The 17,478-nt window shown below is 40.4% G+C and overlaps 1 protein-coding gene across 1 annotated transcript in view; it reads right to left on the bottom strand.

Moving 5' to 3' along the window:
• Positions 1–4,753, bottom strand: part of c8b (complement C8 beta chain) — a 57,902-nt gene extending 53,149 nt beyond the window's left edge. Inside the window, exon 1 of the mRNA XM_043699299.2 lies at positions 4,597–4,753. Coding sequence (XP_043555234.2) covers positions 4,597–4,685 — 89 coding nt within the window. The 5' untranslated portion in view covers positions 4,686–4,753. The remainder of the gene's footprint in view (positions 1–4,596) is intronic.
• Positions 4,754–17,478: the final 12,725 nt, after the last annotated feature.

The following is a 17,478-nucleotide window of genomic DNA, read 5'->3' as shown; positions in this document are numbered from 1 at the left end:
GCTATTTCCTCAGCCACCTCCCTCAGAACTCTAGGATGTAGCGCACCAGCGCCAGGAGATTTATCAATTTTTAGACCTTTTAGCTTTTGTAGCACTTTCTCTTTTGTGATGGCTACAATTCTCAACTCTGCCCCCGACTCTCCTTAACTGTTGGGATATTAATCAATGATTTAATGGTGATGGTTAATTGTTGAAACAAATACACAGGTGATTTGGTGAGGGGGGGGGGAGGAGGGAGGGGGGAAAGAAAGCATTCAGCTGGGTTTAAGAGCACTTCTGGATATTTAAGACAAAGCAGACAATATGAGGACCAGGAGGCTAAGCTGGATGGACAGCAATCTAGTTCAAAAGGTGAAAATACGGGAAATATGCTACAAAGTTGGTAAGTAACAATGAAGGGAGAAACAGAAATATCCCTGACTTAAAATGTTAACTCATAGATTTCTTTCTCCACAGATGCTGGCTGGCCTATTGAGTATTGCCAGAATTTTCTGCTTTTATTTCAGATTTCCTGCATCAACAGTATTTTGCTTTTCCAAAACTCAGGTTCTGTAAAATGCTGGATGACTAGAAACATAGCTTATGCATTTGGATTGTGCATGTATCAATTTTTTAAATATCAAAATATTGAACATTTTCCAGAAAACCGAGAGAACTGCAGATATTGAAAATCTGAAAGATAAACAGAAATTACTGGAAAATCTCAGTAGATCTGGCAGCATATAAGGAGAGAAATCAGAGTTAATGTTTTGAGTCCAGTAACCCTCCCTCTGAACTGCTGGGAGCTAGGAAAAAACAAGATGACCTACAAGTGTGGAAACAGGCCCTTAGGCCCAACCTGTCCACATCGACCCTCCAAAGAGTAACCCACCCAGACCCACCTCCCTCTGACTAATGCACCTAAAACCAAGGGCAATTTAGCATGGCTCAGTTCACCTGACCTGCACATCTTCAGACTGTGGGAGGAAACCCACACAAACACAGGGAGAATGTACAAACACCACACAGTCACCCAAGGCTAGAATTGAACCTGGGATGCTGGTGCTGTGAGGCAGCAGTGCTAACCACTGAGCCACCATGCTACTGCTCAAAAGGCTGCCTTATATACAGAAGATGAGGGTGTTGCTAACTAGACCAGCATTTATTGCCCATCCTGAATTGTTAAGAATGTAGTTAAGTGTCAACCGCATTGTTGTGGGTCTGGAGTAACATTCAGGTTAGAGTAGATGAGAATGGGAGTTTCCTTTCCTACAGAATATTATTAAAACAGATTGGTTCTTCTGACAATTGACAATGGTTTCATGATCATAGACTCACACAGTCATACAGCATGGAAATAGACCCTTTGGTTCAAACAGTCTATGCCGAACATAATCACAAACTAAACTGGTCCCATTTGCCTATATTTGGCCCATATCCCTTCAAACTTTTCCTATTCATGTACTCATCTGAATGTCTTTTAAACATTGTAATTGTGCCCACATCCACTGCTTCATTCAGAATGCGAACATCACATACAAACCACCTTCTGTGTGAAAAATTTGTTCCTCCTGTCATTTTTAAATGTCTCTCCTCTCACCTTAAAAATGAGCCCCCGAGCCTTGAAATCTCCCATCCTAGGGAAAGGACATCTATCATCGACCCTACCTACACCCCTTATGATTCGATAAACTTCTATAAGGTCACCTCTCAATCTTGTGAGCTCCAGTGAAAAAAATCCCAGCCTATCCAGACTTTCTTTATAAATCAAACTTTCCATACCTGGCAACATCCTGGTAAATCTTTTCTGAATCCTCTCTAGTTTAATAATATTCTTCCTATAACTGGGCAACCAGAGCTGCACATAGTATTCCAGAAAAGGCCTCACTGATGTACAGAGTCCTGTACAACCTCAACATGCTTTCCCAACGCCTATACTCAAACAACTGAGCAATGAAGACAAGTATGCTAAACCTTTTTTTAAACTACTCTCTCTATATGTGATGCAAACTTCAAAGAATTATATGCCTGAAACCCCAGGTCCCTCTGCTCAGCAACACTATCCAAGGCCCTACCATCAATTGTATAAGTCCTACCACAGTTTGTTGTACCAAAATGCCATCATTCTACTCTACATTCCAAATAATTTTGCAGTAATGCAGGTGTCATGAAAGGGGATGTTTATTTATTCAAGCTGTTTAGTGTTTTGAATTTTCTTGGTTATGTTACAATGTAGAGTTCAGAGTCAATCAAGTGCACACACATACATTTTAATAAGAATGGCATAGAGAAAATGTGTGAAATGTGAAGATGTTCAACTTTGAAATTGTTCCTCTGTAGACTTTAGGGAACAAACAGTTTGTTCATCTGTGAATAATAAGCCTAACCAATGGATTACAAGCTAGAACTATTCTTATGTTTTGGCCTATATTATCGCCCATTATTAGCAATTCTCTAAAGTTACAATATTCAATATTGAAAGATAAAGCAAGCCTAACATTTTGAACAGGACCTGCTGTTGCTATCAAAGTTGCTATCAATCGACTTTCCACACATTTTGTACTTTCCTTTAAAATTAATAATATTCAGAGCTTTTATTTTCATTTCCCTTGGAAATGACTAATGACCAAAAAAAACACAAAAAAATCTTGTTTGCTCAAATATATGTCTCTAAGATTCATTGCTTTCAATTTAGTTACAGAAGGGAGTGCAAATTTAACCATGCAATATTTGTAACAAATATATAAATGTGTATGTATGAAATTATTCATCTTCTAATTTACCAAAGTTATTTTAAAATGTTTAACACTGGCAATGATATTGAAAGAGGCATTACAAACACTAGTAAAATTATAGAGCTTCAAGAAAATAAATTATATCAAAAGGATTGTGTTCACAAAAATGAGAAATAAAATAAAACGCTAGCAGCTTTTCGAACAAATTGCTGCAAAATCTGAGTTTAAATGCATTACAATACATATTGCCTCTTGCTTTGTTGTAAAAAGGATGTAATTTTAAAAAATAATTATATGGTTAGAAATACAACCACATGCAGAGGAATATTCATAAATTCTTCACAATAACTATAAAAAGTCTCATTCATATTTCTTTCAATCTAGTCCACTGCACTTGCTGCTCACTGTGTGGTCTCCTTTACATTGACAAGACCAAATGCAGACTGAATGATCTCTTTGTGGAACACTTCTCCTCTGCCTTTAGAAATGACGCTGACCTTTTAGTTGCTTGTCATTTCAGCAAACCATCATGCTTTCATGCTAACATTTTTGTCCTTGGCCTGTTGTTATGCTCCAACGAAACACAATGCAAGCTCAGCTGTAAAACATTATTTTCGGTTTCGGCACTCTACAGTCTCTAGATCTCAATATTGAATTCACTAACTTCAGAAACTGACTATGTGATATATTTTCCCCATTTTATGAACAAGAAGCAAGAATAGGCCACTTGGCCCTTAGAGCCTGTTTCGCTATTCAATAAAGTCACAGGTGATCTGATTTTAACCTCAACTCTACATTCCCACCCCATCTTTCACCACCCCATCCTCTACAGTTTTGACTTGTTTACTTTGCTTTCCATGATATGGAGGTACTGGTGTTGGACTGGGGTGGACAAAGTTAAAAAATGTGTGATTTTTTTACTTTGCTTTCAGTAGAGTGAATCCATTCTCTCTTTCACATTTTAATTTACACTCATTTTTCTCTTTCACCACCATTAACAGTCCTTTTGTATTTTGCATTGGAGTTCCTCATTCTGTGGTCTTGTTCCCCTTTGTCTACCTCTGTCAAAAGAATAAACCAAAACATTTTCCAACATCTTTCAGTTCTGAAGAAGAGTCATACTAGACTCAAAATGTTAACTCTGTTTCTCTCTCCACAGATGCCACTAGACTTTTAGACTAGATTACCTACTGTATGGAAATAGGCCCTTTGGCCCAACAAGTCCACACCGACCCTCTGAAGAGTAACCCACCCAGACCCATTCCCCTACCCTAAATTTATCCCTGACTAATGCACCTAACACTACGGCAATTTAGCATGACTAATTCACCTGATCTGCAGGTTATTGGATTGTGGGAGGAAACCCATGCAGGCACAGGGAGAACGTGCAAACTCTACACAGACAGTCGCTCGAGGCTGGAATCCAACCCAGGTCCCTGGTGCTGTGAGGCAGCAGTGCTAACCACTGAGCCACCGTGCTGCCCCTTGCTGAGTTGCTCCTGCATTGTCTGTGTTTCTTTTAGATGACCAGCATCCTCAGTATTTTACTTTCACATAAAATAGTTTTTTTCATTTTTCTCCTCTGGGTTGGATAGGCTGCTGACTCGTTAAAATGCAGTTAACATAGATATTGTCCATCTTGCCCTGGTCAAATACCTATTTTCCACATCTAAGGTTTGGCAGTGATGACCAGGACAGTATTCAGAAAAACACGAAAGTTAAACTGCAGCTTGTTCCTCATACATCCTGCCCCTTGAGTATTTTTTTGGTTGGTCTTTTAATAGCCTTTTTCTTTAGCTCAAGGATTCTTAATTCAATTGCCTTGTACTCCACCAGTTACCTAAAAGTTTGAACAATTAAATCTTTAGTAACAGAAACTTACCAGCAACCAACTGTCTGTACAATACATAGTGCAGCAGAAAACAGTATAAAATTCGTTGATCGAAGCATGGTCTTGTATGTTTCCACCATATTCCAAACAGCATGTACAGCGACTGACAGTCAGAAACCTTTGAGAATAACAAGTTATCAGTGTTGTAATGTTTGTGTGCTGTTCTTTGATCAATTGATTTTTTTCTTTGTCCAGGGATTAAATCTTACAGTTCCTGAAGGTCACTTTAAACTATTGATATACCTTTATTTCTCAAAAATAAACTTCAATATTATGTCTGGTCCTGTCATAATCAATCGAATCCTGAAATTGGCACTGTAATATTGCTTATTCACTAATCAGGAAACATTCTGCAACAAAATAATTGTACTGTGGTTTGACAGAGCTCATTAGGAGACAAGTCAGCTTTCCTGGTGGGGCAGCTGCATTCTGAGTGAATGTGAGTTTGAGAATCAGCCATACATTGCCAAAGCTCTATCCTCAAACTGTGATCCCTTGGAAAGTAGTTCATATTGATGTGCTGAAAGGACTTTTATATTCCGAAGGTCTTTGCTTCCAGAGAACACAGACCTTGGAAAATCGATAAATGACACTTGAGGCAAGTTTATGTTTCGAATCCAGTGAAAATTTCAATCTCTTCTTAACTGCATTCTTCAGTAATCCTACAATTTTCACTGACCCCCTGATGCACTGGCTCTTAATCATGTCATTTCTTGTTACACCACATAGCTTTCTCAATCATGTGTCTTATTAATATGCAATTGCTATTTCTTTCTCTTAAAGGTTTTGAATGATATAACAAGATCAATTGTTGTGTTTGGATTCTTTTTATTCTGTCAAAGAAAACTTTACTGCAATGCTTCCAGTTAGTCTAATTGGAGATAATGCATCATCCAAATCTTGATTTGAGAAATTCTCTACAATTCTCCACTGTCCAACCTCTTCTCCTTTTATTTTCTTTGAAGGCTGGCAGTATTCTGTATGCTGCTTGGGTGCTTGTTTAATTTTCTTTCTGTTCTGCTCGAGTTCTTTCACTTTGTTATCATTGCTGGCTTTACTTCTTAAAGAACAGTCATGTGTAATTTGCAACTCCTTGCTGTGTGTACAGTACTGTGCATCTCCATCATCTTCACCAGCATTTATTTGAGCTCAAACTAATGTTTCAGTAGATGCCTTTGGTGAGCCTGATCTGAGTTACATGAAAATTGCTCGAAACCTTCCTGTAAACAGGCAAGCTTGTCATCAGATGGTTGATACAGAATTTATAGTTAATCCTAATTTCTTTTCTTTTCCTTTCAGCTTTTCATTCATTTTGTTTGTCAGTTGAGTATACATACTTTTGAAAGACTTCAGTATCTCAGCGATAGTATTCTTATTTTTGGATTTATCCTCAGCAAGTTGTTCATTCTTTTCATCTTGAACTTTGACTTTTCTCTTCATAGAGCTGACATTTGAACTCCAGTAATTCAGAGGGAAATGAAGTGTTTCGTTCTTCTTTTATATTCAGTTCTGTAAGCATTTCTTGAATAGTCCACTATTGCGTCTCTGAAGTTTGATCAAGTGCATGGATTAATGCAAGGTCACAGTAAGCTGATATTCTTACCATTGCTGATCCTTTATAGAATATCTGCCACATTCGGGTGCTTTGATTGTTCTTGCACTCCAGCCCCATTAATCCTGCACCTGGAACTGATGAATTGTTATGTGCTGGAACTTCTACATTTGTAGATTATATAAGGCTTCCCAAGTCTGAGGTAATGTTCTTTAAATTTGCAGTGGTGCTGTGTCCATACTTTTTTGTCATTTATATAAATGATTTGGATGTGAGCGTAAGAGGTGTCGTTAGTAAGTTTGCAGATGACACCAAAATTGGAGGTGTAGTGGACAGTGAAGGTTACCTCAGATTACATTGGGATCTTGATGAGATGGGCCAGTGGACTGAGAAGTGGCAATTGGAGTTTAATTTAGATAAATGTGAGGTACTGCATTTTAGAAAGCAAACCTCAACAGGATTTATACACTTAATGTTAAGGTCCTAGTGAGTGTCGCTGAACAAAGACATCTTGGAGCGCAGGTTCATAGCTCCTTGAAAGTGGAGTCGCAGGTAGATAGGATAGTGAAGAAAGCATTTGGTATGCTTTCCTTTATTGGTCAGAGTATTGAGTACAGGAGTTGGGAGGTCATGTTGTGGTTGTACAGATCATTGGTTCGGCCACTGCTGGAATATTATGTGCAATTCTGGTCTCCTTCCTATAGGAAGGATGTTGTGAAACTTGAAAGGGTTCAGAAAAGATTTACAGGGATTTTGCCAGGGTTGGAGGATTTGAGTGTTAGGAAGAAGTTGAATAAGCTAGGGCTGTTTTTCCTGGAGTGTTGGAGGCTGAGGGGTGACCTTATAGAGGTTTATAAAATCATGAGGGGCATGGATAGGATAAATAGACAAAGTTTCTTCCCTGGGATGAGGGAGTCCAGAACTAGAGGGCACAGTTTGAAGGTGAGAGGGGAAAGATATAAAAAGACCTAAGGGGCAACTTTTTCACGCAGAGGGTGGTACGAGTATGGAATGAGCTGCCAGAGGGAGTGGTGGAGACTAGTATGATTGCAACATTTAAGAGGCATCTGGATGGGTATATGAATAGGAAGGGTTTGAAGGGATAAGGACCGGGTGCTGGCAAGTGGGACTAGATTGGGTTGGGATATCTGGTTGGCATGGGCAAGTTGGACCGAAGGGTCTGTTTCTGTGCTTTACATGTCTATGACTATGACTCTACTCCTGTTCCAATTTTAGTCAATACCTATTGTCAGCAGTTTTCTGAGGACAGATCATTTGAATTTACCCAAGCACTTTGAATAGTATCATGACACTGATGTTTCACTGACAATTGATGATGGTGGAACATGTGTCCACCACGCTTTCTCTCATCATATATATTGCCAGAGGTGAGGTGAAGTTGGGCAGCATGGTGGCTCAGTGGTTAGCACTGCTACCTCACAGCGACAGGGACCCAGGTTCAATTCCAGCCTCGGATGACTGTCTGTGTGGAGTTTGTGCATTCTCTCTGTGTCTACATGGGTTTCCTCTGGGTGCTCTGGTTTCCTCCCACAATCCAAAAATGTGCAGGTTAAGTGAACTGGCCATGCTAAGTTGCCCATAGTGTTCAGGGATGTGCAGGTTAAGCACATTAGGCCGGGTAAATGTAGAGCAGTTGGGTAGGGGAATCGGTCTGGGTGAGTTACTCTTTGGAGGGTTGGTGTGGACTTGTTGGTCCAAATGGTCTGTTTCCAAACTGTAGGGATTTTAAGATAATGAGGTTAGAGTGACTGCCCTTGGCATCAAGGGCATATTGTAACAAGTGTGACATTGAGGAGTCCAGGAAAACTGGAGTCAGAGGTAAAACTCTCTACTGGCACTAATGAAGATGGTTGTAGTTGTTGGGGGTCAGTTATCTCAGCTCCAGGATATTTTTGCAGGAGTTCGTCCAGGCAGTGTCCTAGGTCCAATCATCCTCAGCTGCCTTATCAATGACTTTCCCTCCATTATAAGGTCAGAAAAGGCAATGTCTACCAATAATTGCGCAATGTTCCAAACCATTCAGGACTCCTTACTTAATGAAACAGTCCGTATCAAATGCAGCAAGTTCTGTACAATATCCAGACATAGACTGAAAAGTGACAAATAAAATTGACATCACAAAAATGGCAGGCAATGACTATCTATCACCCCATGACATTCAATAGCATTACCATCACTGAATCCCCCACTATCAACATTTTGGGGTTATCATCTACCAGAAAATGAACCAAGCCATATAAATCCAATGGTTGCAAGAGCAAGTCAGAAGCTACAAATCCTGCAGTCTGTAAATCACCCCACACCTCAACCAAACTTGTTTAATGTCTGCAAGGACACAAGGCATGAGTGTGAAGGAATGCTCCACACTTCCCTGGATGAATGCAGCTTCAACATTCAAGAAGCGTGAAACTATCCAGGACAAAGCAAGCCACTTGATTGGCACCACATTCAGAAACATCCACCCCTCCCCCTCCCAATGCTGACAGTAGCAGCAGTGTGCACCATCCACAATATGCACTGCAGAAATACGCCAACGGCCCTTAGACAGCACCTTCTAAACCCATGACTACTTCCATCTAGAAAGACGAGGACAGCAGATACATTGGATTGCCACCTGCACATTCCCTCTGAGACATTTACAATTCTGACTTTGAAATATGTCGCTATTTCTGCAGTGTCATTGGTTCAAAATCTTGGAGTCCCCTCCTTGATGGCATTTGGGTCTACCTGGAGCATATGGACTTCCACAGGTTCAAGAGACAGCTCAGTACCACCTTCTCAAGAGCAACTATGGATGGGCAATACTGTAAATCTTGCCCAGCCAGGGATGCTCACATCCCATGAATGAATAAAAAAAGTTCTGGTTTGTTGACTACTCCATATATTTGCCTCTTGTAGTAGTCCAGGTGGGCTTTAATGAAGCTTAAGTATGCAGGGCAACCTCAATTATCCATACAACACAGGCGAGGAGTATTTTGTTCGGATAATCGAATATTCAGATAACACAGTTCACTGGGATCTTGAGACCTTCTTTGGATAATCCGAAATTTGGACAATCGATGTTCAGGTAACCAAGGTTGTTCTGTATTCCTTTCTGCTGTATGCTTGTGTTAACACACAGGTTATTGTAGCTGCCTCAGTCTTTATCTATTTTACTACCTCTGCCAGTAGTCTAAACACATTATAGGTTATAAAACAGACTTTACAACAAACCAATGGATTTTTGTGTGTAAAAGCTGAAAGAACTGTGGTATTATAAATCAGAAACAAAAACAGAAATTGCTGGAAAAGCTCAGCATGTTTGGCAGCATCTGTGGAGAGAAATCTGAGTTAACATTTCAAGTCAAGTGACCCTTCCTCAGAACTGATGGTAGCTAGGAAAATGTCAGTTTCTATGTGGAAGATAGGGTCGGAGGAGGGGATAAAGAGTAAACAATAGGTGGGGATAGAGTCCAAAGAGAGGGAAGAACAGTTGGACAGACAAAGGAGTTGATAACAATCTGGCTAGGAGTGTGAATACCTATTAATGGAGACTGTTAGTGGCTGACAATGGGTTGTGTGTAACAGCAGACTATATGATAACAAGGCCTGGTGTGTGAATTGAATTGAATTGAATTTATTGTCACGTGTACCAAGGCACAGTGAAAAGCTTTGTCTTGCAAGCAATACTGGCAGATCACAGAGTTATGTAGCATAGCATAATAGGTAAACAGCGGCAAAAACAAAAACACAGGTACAGGCGAATGTTAAGAGTTTGTGAGTCCATTCAGTATTCTAAAAACAGTAGGGTAGAAGCTGTTGTGAAACCGGCTGGAGTGTGTGTTCAGGCATCTGTACCTTCTCCCCGATGGTAGAGGTTGTAGAAAAACATTGCCTGGGTGGAATGGATCTTTAAGAATGCTGGCAGCCTTTCATTGACAATGGGCCTGGTAGATGGATTCTATAGATGGGAGGTTGGCCTTTGTGATTGTCCGGGCAAAGTTCACCACTCTCTGTAACCATCTCTGATCTTGAATGGTACAGTTGCCATACCAGCTAGTATGGTACAGTTGCCATACATCCAGGCAGAATGCTCTCGATGGCGCACCTATAAAAGTTGGCAAGCATATTCACTGTCATGCCAAACTTCCTCAGCTGCATGAGGAAGAAGAGATGTTGTTGGACCTTTGTAACCAGTGCGTCCACATGAAGAGTCCAAGAAAACTTGTTGTGGATGACCACTCCCAGGAGCTTGACACTCTCCACTCGTCCCACTTCTGTGCTGTTAATGTGTAGGGGAAGGATGAGTAACATCCCGCTGAAAGGCGTGTGGGGGTTGGGATAGGGACATGGGAGAGCTCAAGCTCTAAAGTTGTTGAACTTGATAATGAAACCAGAAGGCTGTAGAGTTCCCAAGCGGAAAATAAGGTACTATTCTTCCAGCTTGCACTGAGCTTCACTGGAGCAAGCCTGAGACAGACACTGGTTCCTCAGAAACGTTCTAAGCATGGGTCACTGGATCCAACATGTTAACTCTGAGATCTCTCCACAGATGCTGCCAGATCTGCTGAGCTTAACCACTAATTTGGTTGGAGATTCCTTTCAGAAATACTGCCGGGCGTTCTTCCAGCATGAAAGCGTGTTGAGTTGTACAAAGTATAGAAAGGTTGTGAACTTGAACATTGAGATTGATAATATTATTGTTAGAGTCAAATCAGTACTAAACACCGACTGATCTCATTGTCTGCCTCCTTGTTGTACTTCCAATACATCATCACAGCATCTGCATCGACGATCTAGCAAAAATGCGTCCAGCATGGTTAACACCACTATTTGTTCGTGCAGTATGGATCCCACTTTACACCCAGAACAACACCTTAATGTTTGGTGATCATTGAATATCTGCTCAGAATGAAATTTGAGTCTGAAATGTTGCACAATTAAAATCAGAATTTCTTCATCTATTTGAACAAGTGGTTGAAGTACGTGTTCTTGAGTTAGTTCAAACAGAAATGCTATGTGCACTCTACAGGTTTTACGGTAACAAAGCATTGACCTAAAAGTCAAAAGCTTAGACTGCAGCACAGTTAATAATTTAAAAGTAAAACCCAAACTTGGCAGCATCTACCTATTCTGTTTCCTATTTCATGCAGCTTTCTGGGAGTCTCATTTGCCTTGTAGCCCTTGTTCATTCACATGGGTCCCTCAGGTTTGGAAAGCGGCGACCATAACGTGGAGCTTTAGGAACATTAAGTTCCAGGAACTAAACATTCAGTTCAAATCCACATCAATCATAAGACTACATTAGCACTACTACCTTCCCTACAGCTATTGGAATACATATGTTTAGAATGTTTAGCTCTTTACGTATTCATTTAGAAAGTTCTTCACCAATCTATATTCTTTATATTGTTTCATTTAATAGGATAGCTCAACACTTCAAGTTGAGTTTTACATTTTTTGACCAAGTATCAGTGGATTTGATTTTTTGGAGGCTTTTTTGCTGTGAAGCCATATCTTATCAAACTCGCTTCATCAGTTACCTAGCCTGTGACTAAGGCACTCCTCATGTCTGAATCTAGCCATATTATACCAAATACTGCTCTCAGAACAATTCACCACCGCCAGGATATCCTGAAATTTACAGCATCCTTGGGGCTGAAGTCAACTTTAAAAAGCCATGTGAACCTGGACAAGCACTATCAGTTCAGAACTGCCCTGCACAGATAATGACAATTGCCCTGATTTCAAGGGAAATTTGGTGTCCTGTTTTGCAGGCAGGAGCCTGGAGGTCCTTGTGAGTAGGGTAATGCACTGTTTGTGAAGTCCTCTTAAAACAGGACGAGTAGAGGAGGCCATGACACCAGACCATGCTGGCTTGGTTTGAGGTTACCACCTGGCTAAGTGTAGTCTCAGCCATCAAGAGGATTGCGCAGCATTATAGGAAGAAAGTCAATGTCCTTCTCCAACCCACCTGTATATGTGCCATTGTTCTCTCTTTGATACCTCATACCCACTTCATCTCTTAGCAAGTCTCATGCTCTACCACTCTCATTATTGTCTGCAGCACCTTCCCTCACTTGCTGCCAACATTCTGACTCCCTACAGCACAAACCCTGCGTGCTCTCTGCACTACCTACTCATTTGCTTGGGACACCTCCACTCCTGTGCCAACATTAAAACTGTGCCAGCCACTTTCATCTCTTATAATTACTACTTCTCACATTCCAGGAAGAAAATTGTCCAAAACAGAGAGTCAAGATGGATAATGGGTTGCCTGACATTCAGCTCCTTATCCCTTATATGGGGAAAGTTTTGATTCTGACCACCCTGAGTGTCTGACTGATCATGTCTAAACCCTTGGACTGGTATTGAAGACTGCCCTTAATTTCCTGTGTTGGCACCCCAATTGAAGGCTGTCTTCCTTGACTTGACTGAAGAATGCTGACAATCATGACAAGCTCAGCAGCTTTGATTCTGTGAATGGAAAGGCAAAACTGTATCACTGTCAGGTTGGTATCCCTGGTTGAGGGGCAAACCTCAAACGAACAAGGCAAGGGAATGATGTTGTGAACATCCAGGCAGACTCAGAAAAAGTGTTATGAGAGCAAGTGAACAGGCCAGGGACGCAGCTTGATCCAGTCCATGAGCTGGATGTGTGTCCTTGAGCATGCAGTGGCCTTGCAGCATTGCAATGATAGTTACTGGTTTGGCCTAAAGTGCAATTTTGAAGCACAGAAGCACTTTATGACTCATTCTTTACAAAGAGTGGAAATGTGCCACATGAAGATTCCTATAAATTGGCACATGATGGATGTCAATGTATGTGAATGTGGGTTGAGTGTGGCTGGTGCCCAGTGCGCATGCCCTGAGATATTGGTACCCTATGTTCAATATGGAAGCCCTAACAATGTTGACCTTGAAATCAAAGGCACTTGCAGTAATTGGCCTGCAATGTTATTCATAATTAAACTATGGTGCATGGTTAACATAGTCCTCAGAACTATTTTGCAATTTTCTCATTAACACAGGACAAAACCTAAATATTTTGAAACTTAGGGATTCTTTATTATATTGCACTTCAGTTTTATTATTTTGTGGTGTTTCATTCTTAATACAGCTTAATCAACAATTCCATGATTTATCCAAAGCTAATTGTGCATTCTGTGAAAAACTGAAATACCAAATGTCAGAGAATGATAATTAGGATGTCAGCTGGAAACAATTAACACAACTGGTCATAAATTCATGGAATAAATTAGCAGGAAAGATCATTGGATGTTGTAATACAGTAGGGCCAAGATATTGTTCAGGGGAGAAAGTTACTTGGTGAGCAACTAAATAGGTGGCATTGTGAACTATCAGAAACAGATGGATTTTTATGTTCTCCATCCTGTGAATGCTCTTAAGGCTACATAAACAGAAAGTAGCAAATTGCTTAAAAACATTGCAAAGTTCCACAATAACCTTGGTAAGATTACAAAATATGCTGCCATGTGATTTTATGCATTTCACTCCAGGTATTTCCAATATTAGCATAACAGTTCTGGTGAAATAAATTGGATCTACTACAGTAAAAAGAAATCAACTTGCTTGTGTTCAGTTCAAAGCTCTGTGCTATTGAGGACAAGCAAATGAGTTGAGGTTCCTGTTCATAATTGACATCCAGTGACTGCTGGTAAAATGTACCTGATTGTGGAAATGACTGAGCTTCACTTTTTATAATTTGATCATGAGATGTGGACATCATTTGATGGTCTAGCATTTATTGCCTATTCTTAATTGCCTTTGAGAAGATATTAGTGAGCAAGTTTCTTGAACTGCTGCAGTCCATTTCATGTAGGTAGACTCAAAATACCATCAGGAAGGGAGTTCCAGGATTTTGGTTGAAACTTTATTGCTGGAACAGCACAGCAGGTCAGGCAGCATCTAGGGAACAGAAGATTCGACGTTTCGGGCACATGCCCTTCTTCAGGAAGAAGGGCATGTGCCCGAAACGTCGAATCTTCTGTTCCCTAGATGCTGCCTGACCTGCTGTGCTGTTCCAGCAATAAAGTTTCAACTTTGATCTCCAGCATCTGCAGACCTCACTTTCTCCTCGAAGAGTTCCAGGATTTTCACTCATTGACATGGAAGAAACTTGAAATATATATCAAAGTCAGGAAGGCTTGACGGGAAACTTGCAAGTGATACTCCAATATATCCAGCTGTCTTTATCTGTCTAGATGGTAGGGGTCATGGATTTGAAAGGCCTTGGCAATGAATCTTGTAGACTATGTACACTGCTGCTACTGAGTGAAGTGAGTGAGTGTGGTGACATTCAAAGTGAGCTGTTTTGTCCTGCATGTGTTAAGCTTCTTGAGTGTTGTTGGAATTGCACTCATCTAGGGAGGAGAGGAGTATTCCATCACACTCCTGACTTATGCCTTATAAATAGTCTATAAAGGGAGTCTTTGGGAGTTAGTCTATGAATTACTCATTGCAAGATTATTAATCTCTGACCTGCTCTTGTAGCCATAGTAATTATATGGTTAATCCACTTCAGTTTCTGTTCAATAGGATGTTGATAGTGGGTCATTCAGGGTAGATAACACCATTGAATGTAAAGTAACATTGGTTAGACTCTCCCTTGTTAGAGATGGACATTGTCAGGACCTGTGTGGCACACATGTTATTTGTCAGCTCAAAAGTGGATGTTGTCAAAAGTCTTGATGCCTTGGTCACAGACTGTTTCAGTATCTGAGGAGTTCTGAATACTGCTGAACATTTTGCAACCATCAGCAATAATCTCCATTTCTGACACAAACCTTATGAACTCCTGTAATGATCTCCTGGAGCTAAGATGACTGTCCTCCAACAACCAGAACCATCTTCTCCTGTGCTGGGCATGAACCCAACCAGCAGAGTACTTTGTCCTGATTCCACTAACAATAGTTTCACTAGGGCTCCTTGATACTACTGTCAGTCAACTGTTGACTGATGTTCAGGCAAATTTTCTCATCTCACCTCTGTGGAGTAAGTTAGATTGATTAAAGATTGGCATCTGTGATGCTGGGGACCTTCAAAGGAGATCAAGATCATCCATATAACACTTCAGGCTGAAGATTGTTGGAAATGCTTCAGCTTTACCTGACAAGGAAAAAACAATTACATGGGTAATACATCAGAGAATGGTCAGCTTCAATGGAATTGTAGCACAAAATGAGTTAATACCATGATAGCCGCTCATCTCCCAAATTTACTTATGAACAGATTGAACTTTTATTGACAATATGTATTCTTTAAAAGAAAGGACATGTAGCAGGAAGATGGCTGTGGATATAAAGACAGTAACTGCCTGTCAAAAACTTGACAGGGACCATGGAATAACAAAGCTGAAACACTGTTAAGGAAAATTCAAACAACAACCCTTCATAAGGAGAGATGCAAATCAAATCAAACTGGTCTCCTGTGGCCACAGAAAATGAAGAGCTGACCACCCCTTTCAGCAGGTAGCCATCTACTGTGGGATATCTGTCAAACTGCAAACAAATTTGTGTTTTCTCCATCTAGGAACATGTTTTTTTATAGAATTCCTTCAGTGTGGAAACAGGCGATTCAGTTCAACAAGTCCACACCGACTCTCCAAACAGCATCCCACCCTGACTCACCCCCCCACTTAGTCCTGTAACCTTGCATTCCCCATGACTAATCCATCTAACCTACACATCCCTGACACTATGGGCAATTTAGCACAGCCAATCCACCTAACCTGCACATCTTGGACTGGGGGAGGAAACTGGAGCACCTGGAGGAAATCCACGCAGACATGGGGAGAATGTGCAAACTCCACACTGACATTCGTCCAAGGCTGGAATGGAATCTGGGTCCTTGGCACAGTCAGGCAGCAATGCTAACCATGAAATAAAAGGTATTAAAATCCACTTTCATCTCTGAGTCTCTATGTATTGTTCTATTAGTGCTGACATGGACTACTGCACTGTAAATGTCATAGTTTGAGGTACCCATTAGACACCTTTGTCTGCAAGTATATAAAGACTCCCCTCATTTTGAATGCAGGAAGTCAGACCAATCAGAGAAGTTACTGTCAAGAAAGGAAACAGGAAAAATCAGCTTTTTTTTACAAATGCATTGTGATCAGTAACCTTTAACAATAGCAGCAGTCATAGAATAATATAGCGCAGAAACAGACTCTTCAGTCCAGCTTGTCCATGTGACCAGGTTTCCCAGACTAAATTAGTTCCATGTGCCTGCATTTGGCCCATATCCCTCTAAATCTTTCCTATTCATGCACCTGTTCAAATATCTCTTAAATGTTGTAATTGTACCCCCTCTATCATCTCCACTGGCAGTTCATTCCATATACAAAACACCCTCTGCGTCAAAATGTTGACCCCCAAGTCCCTTTAAAATCTTTCCCCTTTCACCTTAAACCTATGCCCTTTAATTTTGGACTTCCCCACCCTTGGGAAAAGACTATGGCTATTCATCCTATCCATGCTCCTTTATGAACATCTATAAGATCCCCCCTCAACCTCCTACACTGCAGGGGAAAAAGGTCCCAGCCTATCCAGCTTCTCATTTCAACTCAAACCCTCCAGTTTCAGTAACATTCTCGTAAATCTTTTCTGTACCCTTTTCAGCTTAATAATATTCTTCCTATAGCAGAGCGACCAGAACTGTACATAATACTCATCATCTACTTTTCATGGAACCCAGATGTTGACTTCTTTACCTTGTATCTGCTATCTTTTTATTAAAGTCACATTTTTAATTTGTATGTCATGTGTGTCATGTTTTATCAGTTGACGCTAATAAACACATCCTTTCTTTAACTTAATTAAACCTGGTGAATTTGGCTCCTTTTGAAAATGTAAACATAATCGGATTGAGAAAAGGTTTTCACATTAACCTGGTTGTGACAAACAGAGAGGGGCTGAATTAAAGAGTGCTGCCAGTTTGTCCCTCCTCACCCAGCAGTTTAACCATTTCAGGGTATCCCATCTGAAATCATAACCAGTTGAGGACCTTCACCTGGGGACTAGTTGTAACATACAGCAAAGAAAAGGGGAAGCATAGTATTAAATGGATTGAATATGGAAAACTTGAACAGTAGCACATAGTATATACTGAACAAAACAAATTGCATAATAATGTTTTCCATATGTATATTTGAAACAGTATTACATAGTAACTTACAGAAATTATTGTGAATTGTTTTAAAAAATCCATTCTATCATGTATTGTTTGATAAGGTTAAAAAGAATGTGTAACTTTATCTAAAGTGTGAGCTGAGGTAAGTTAAAATATGCAGAAACATA

Source organism: Chiloscyllium plagiosum, unplaced genomic scaffold (genome assembly GCF_037043375.1).
Source record: "Chiloscyllium plagiosum isolate Xiang-an unplaced genomic scaffold, Cpla_swu_hap1 HiC_scaffold_9, whole genome shotgun sequence".
NCBI lineage: Eukaryota > Metazoa > Chordata > Chondrichthyes > Orectolobiformes > Hemiscylliidae > Chiloscyllium > Chiloscyllium plagiosum.
The sequence above is the reverse complement of the archived record's forward strand: the minus strand, read 5'-3'. Positions and strand labels throughout refer to the sequence as shown.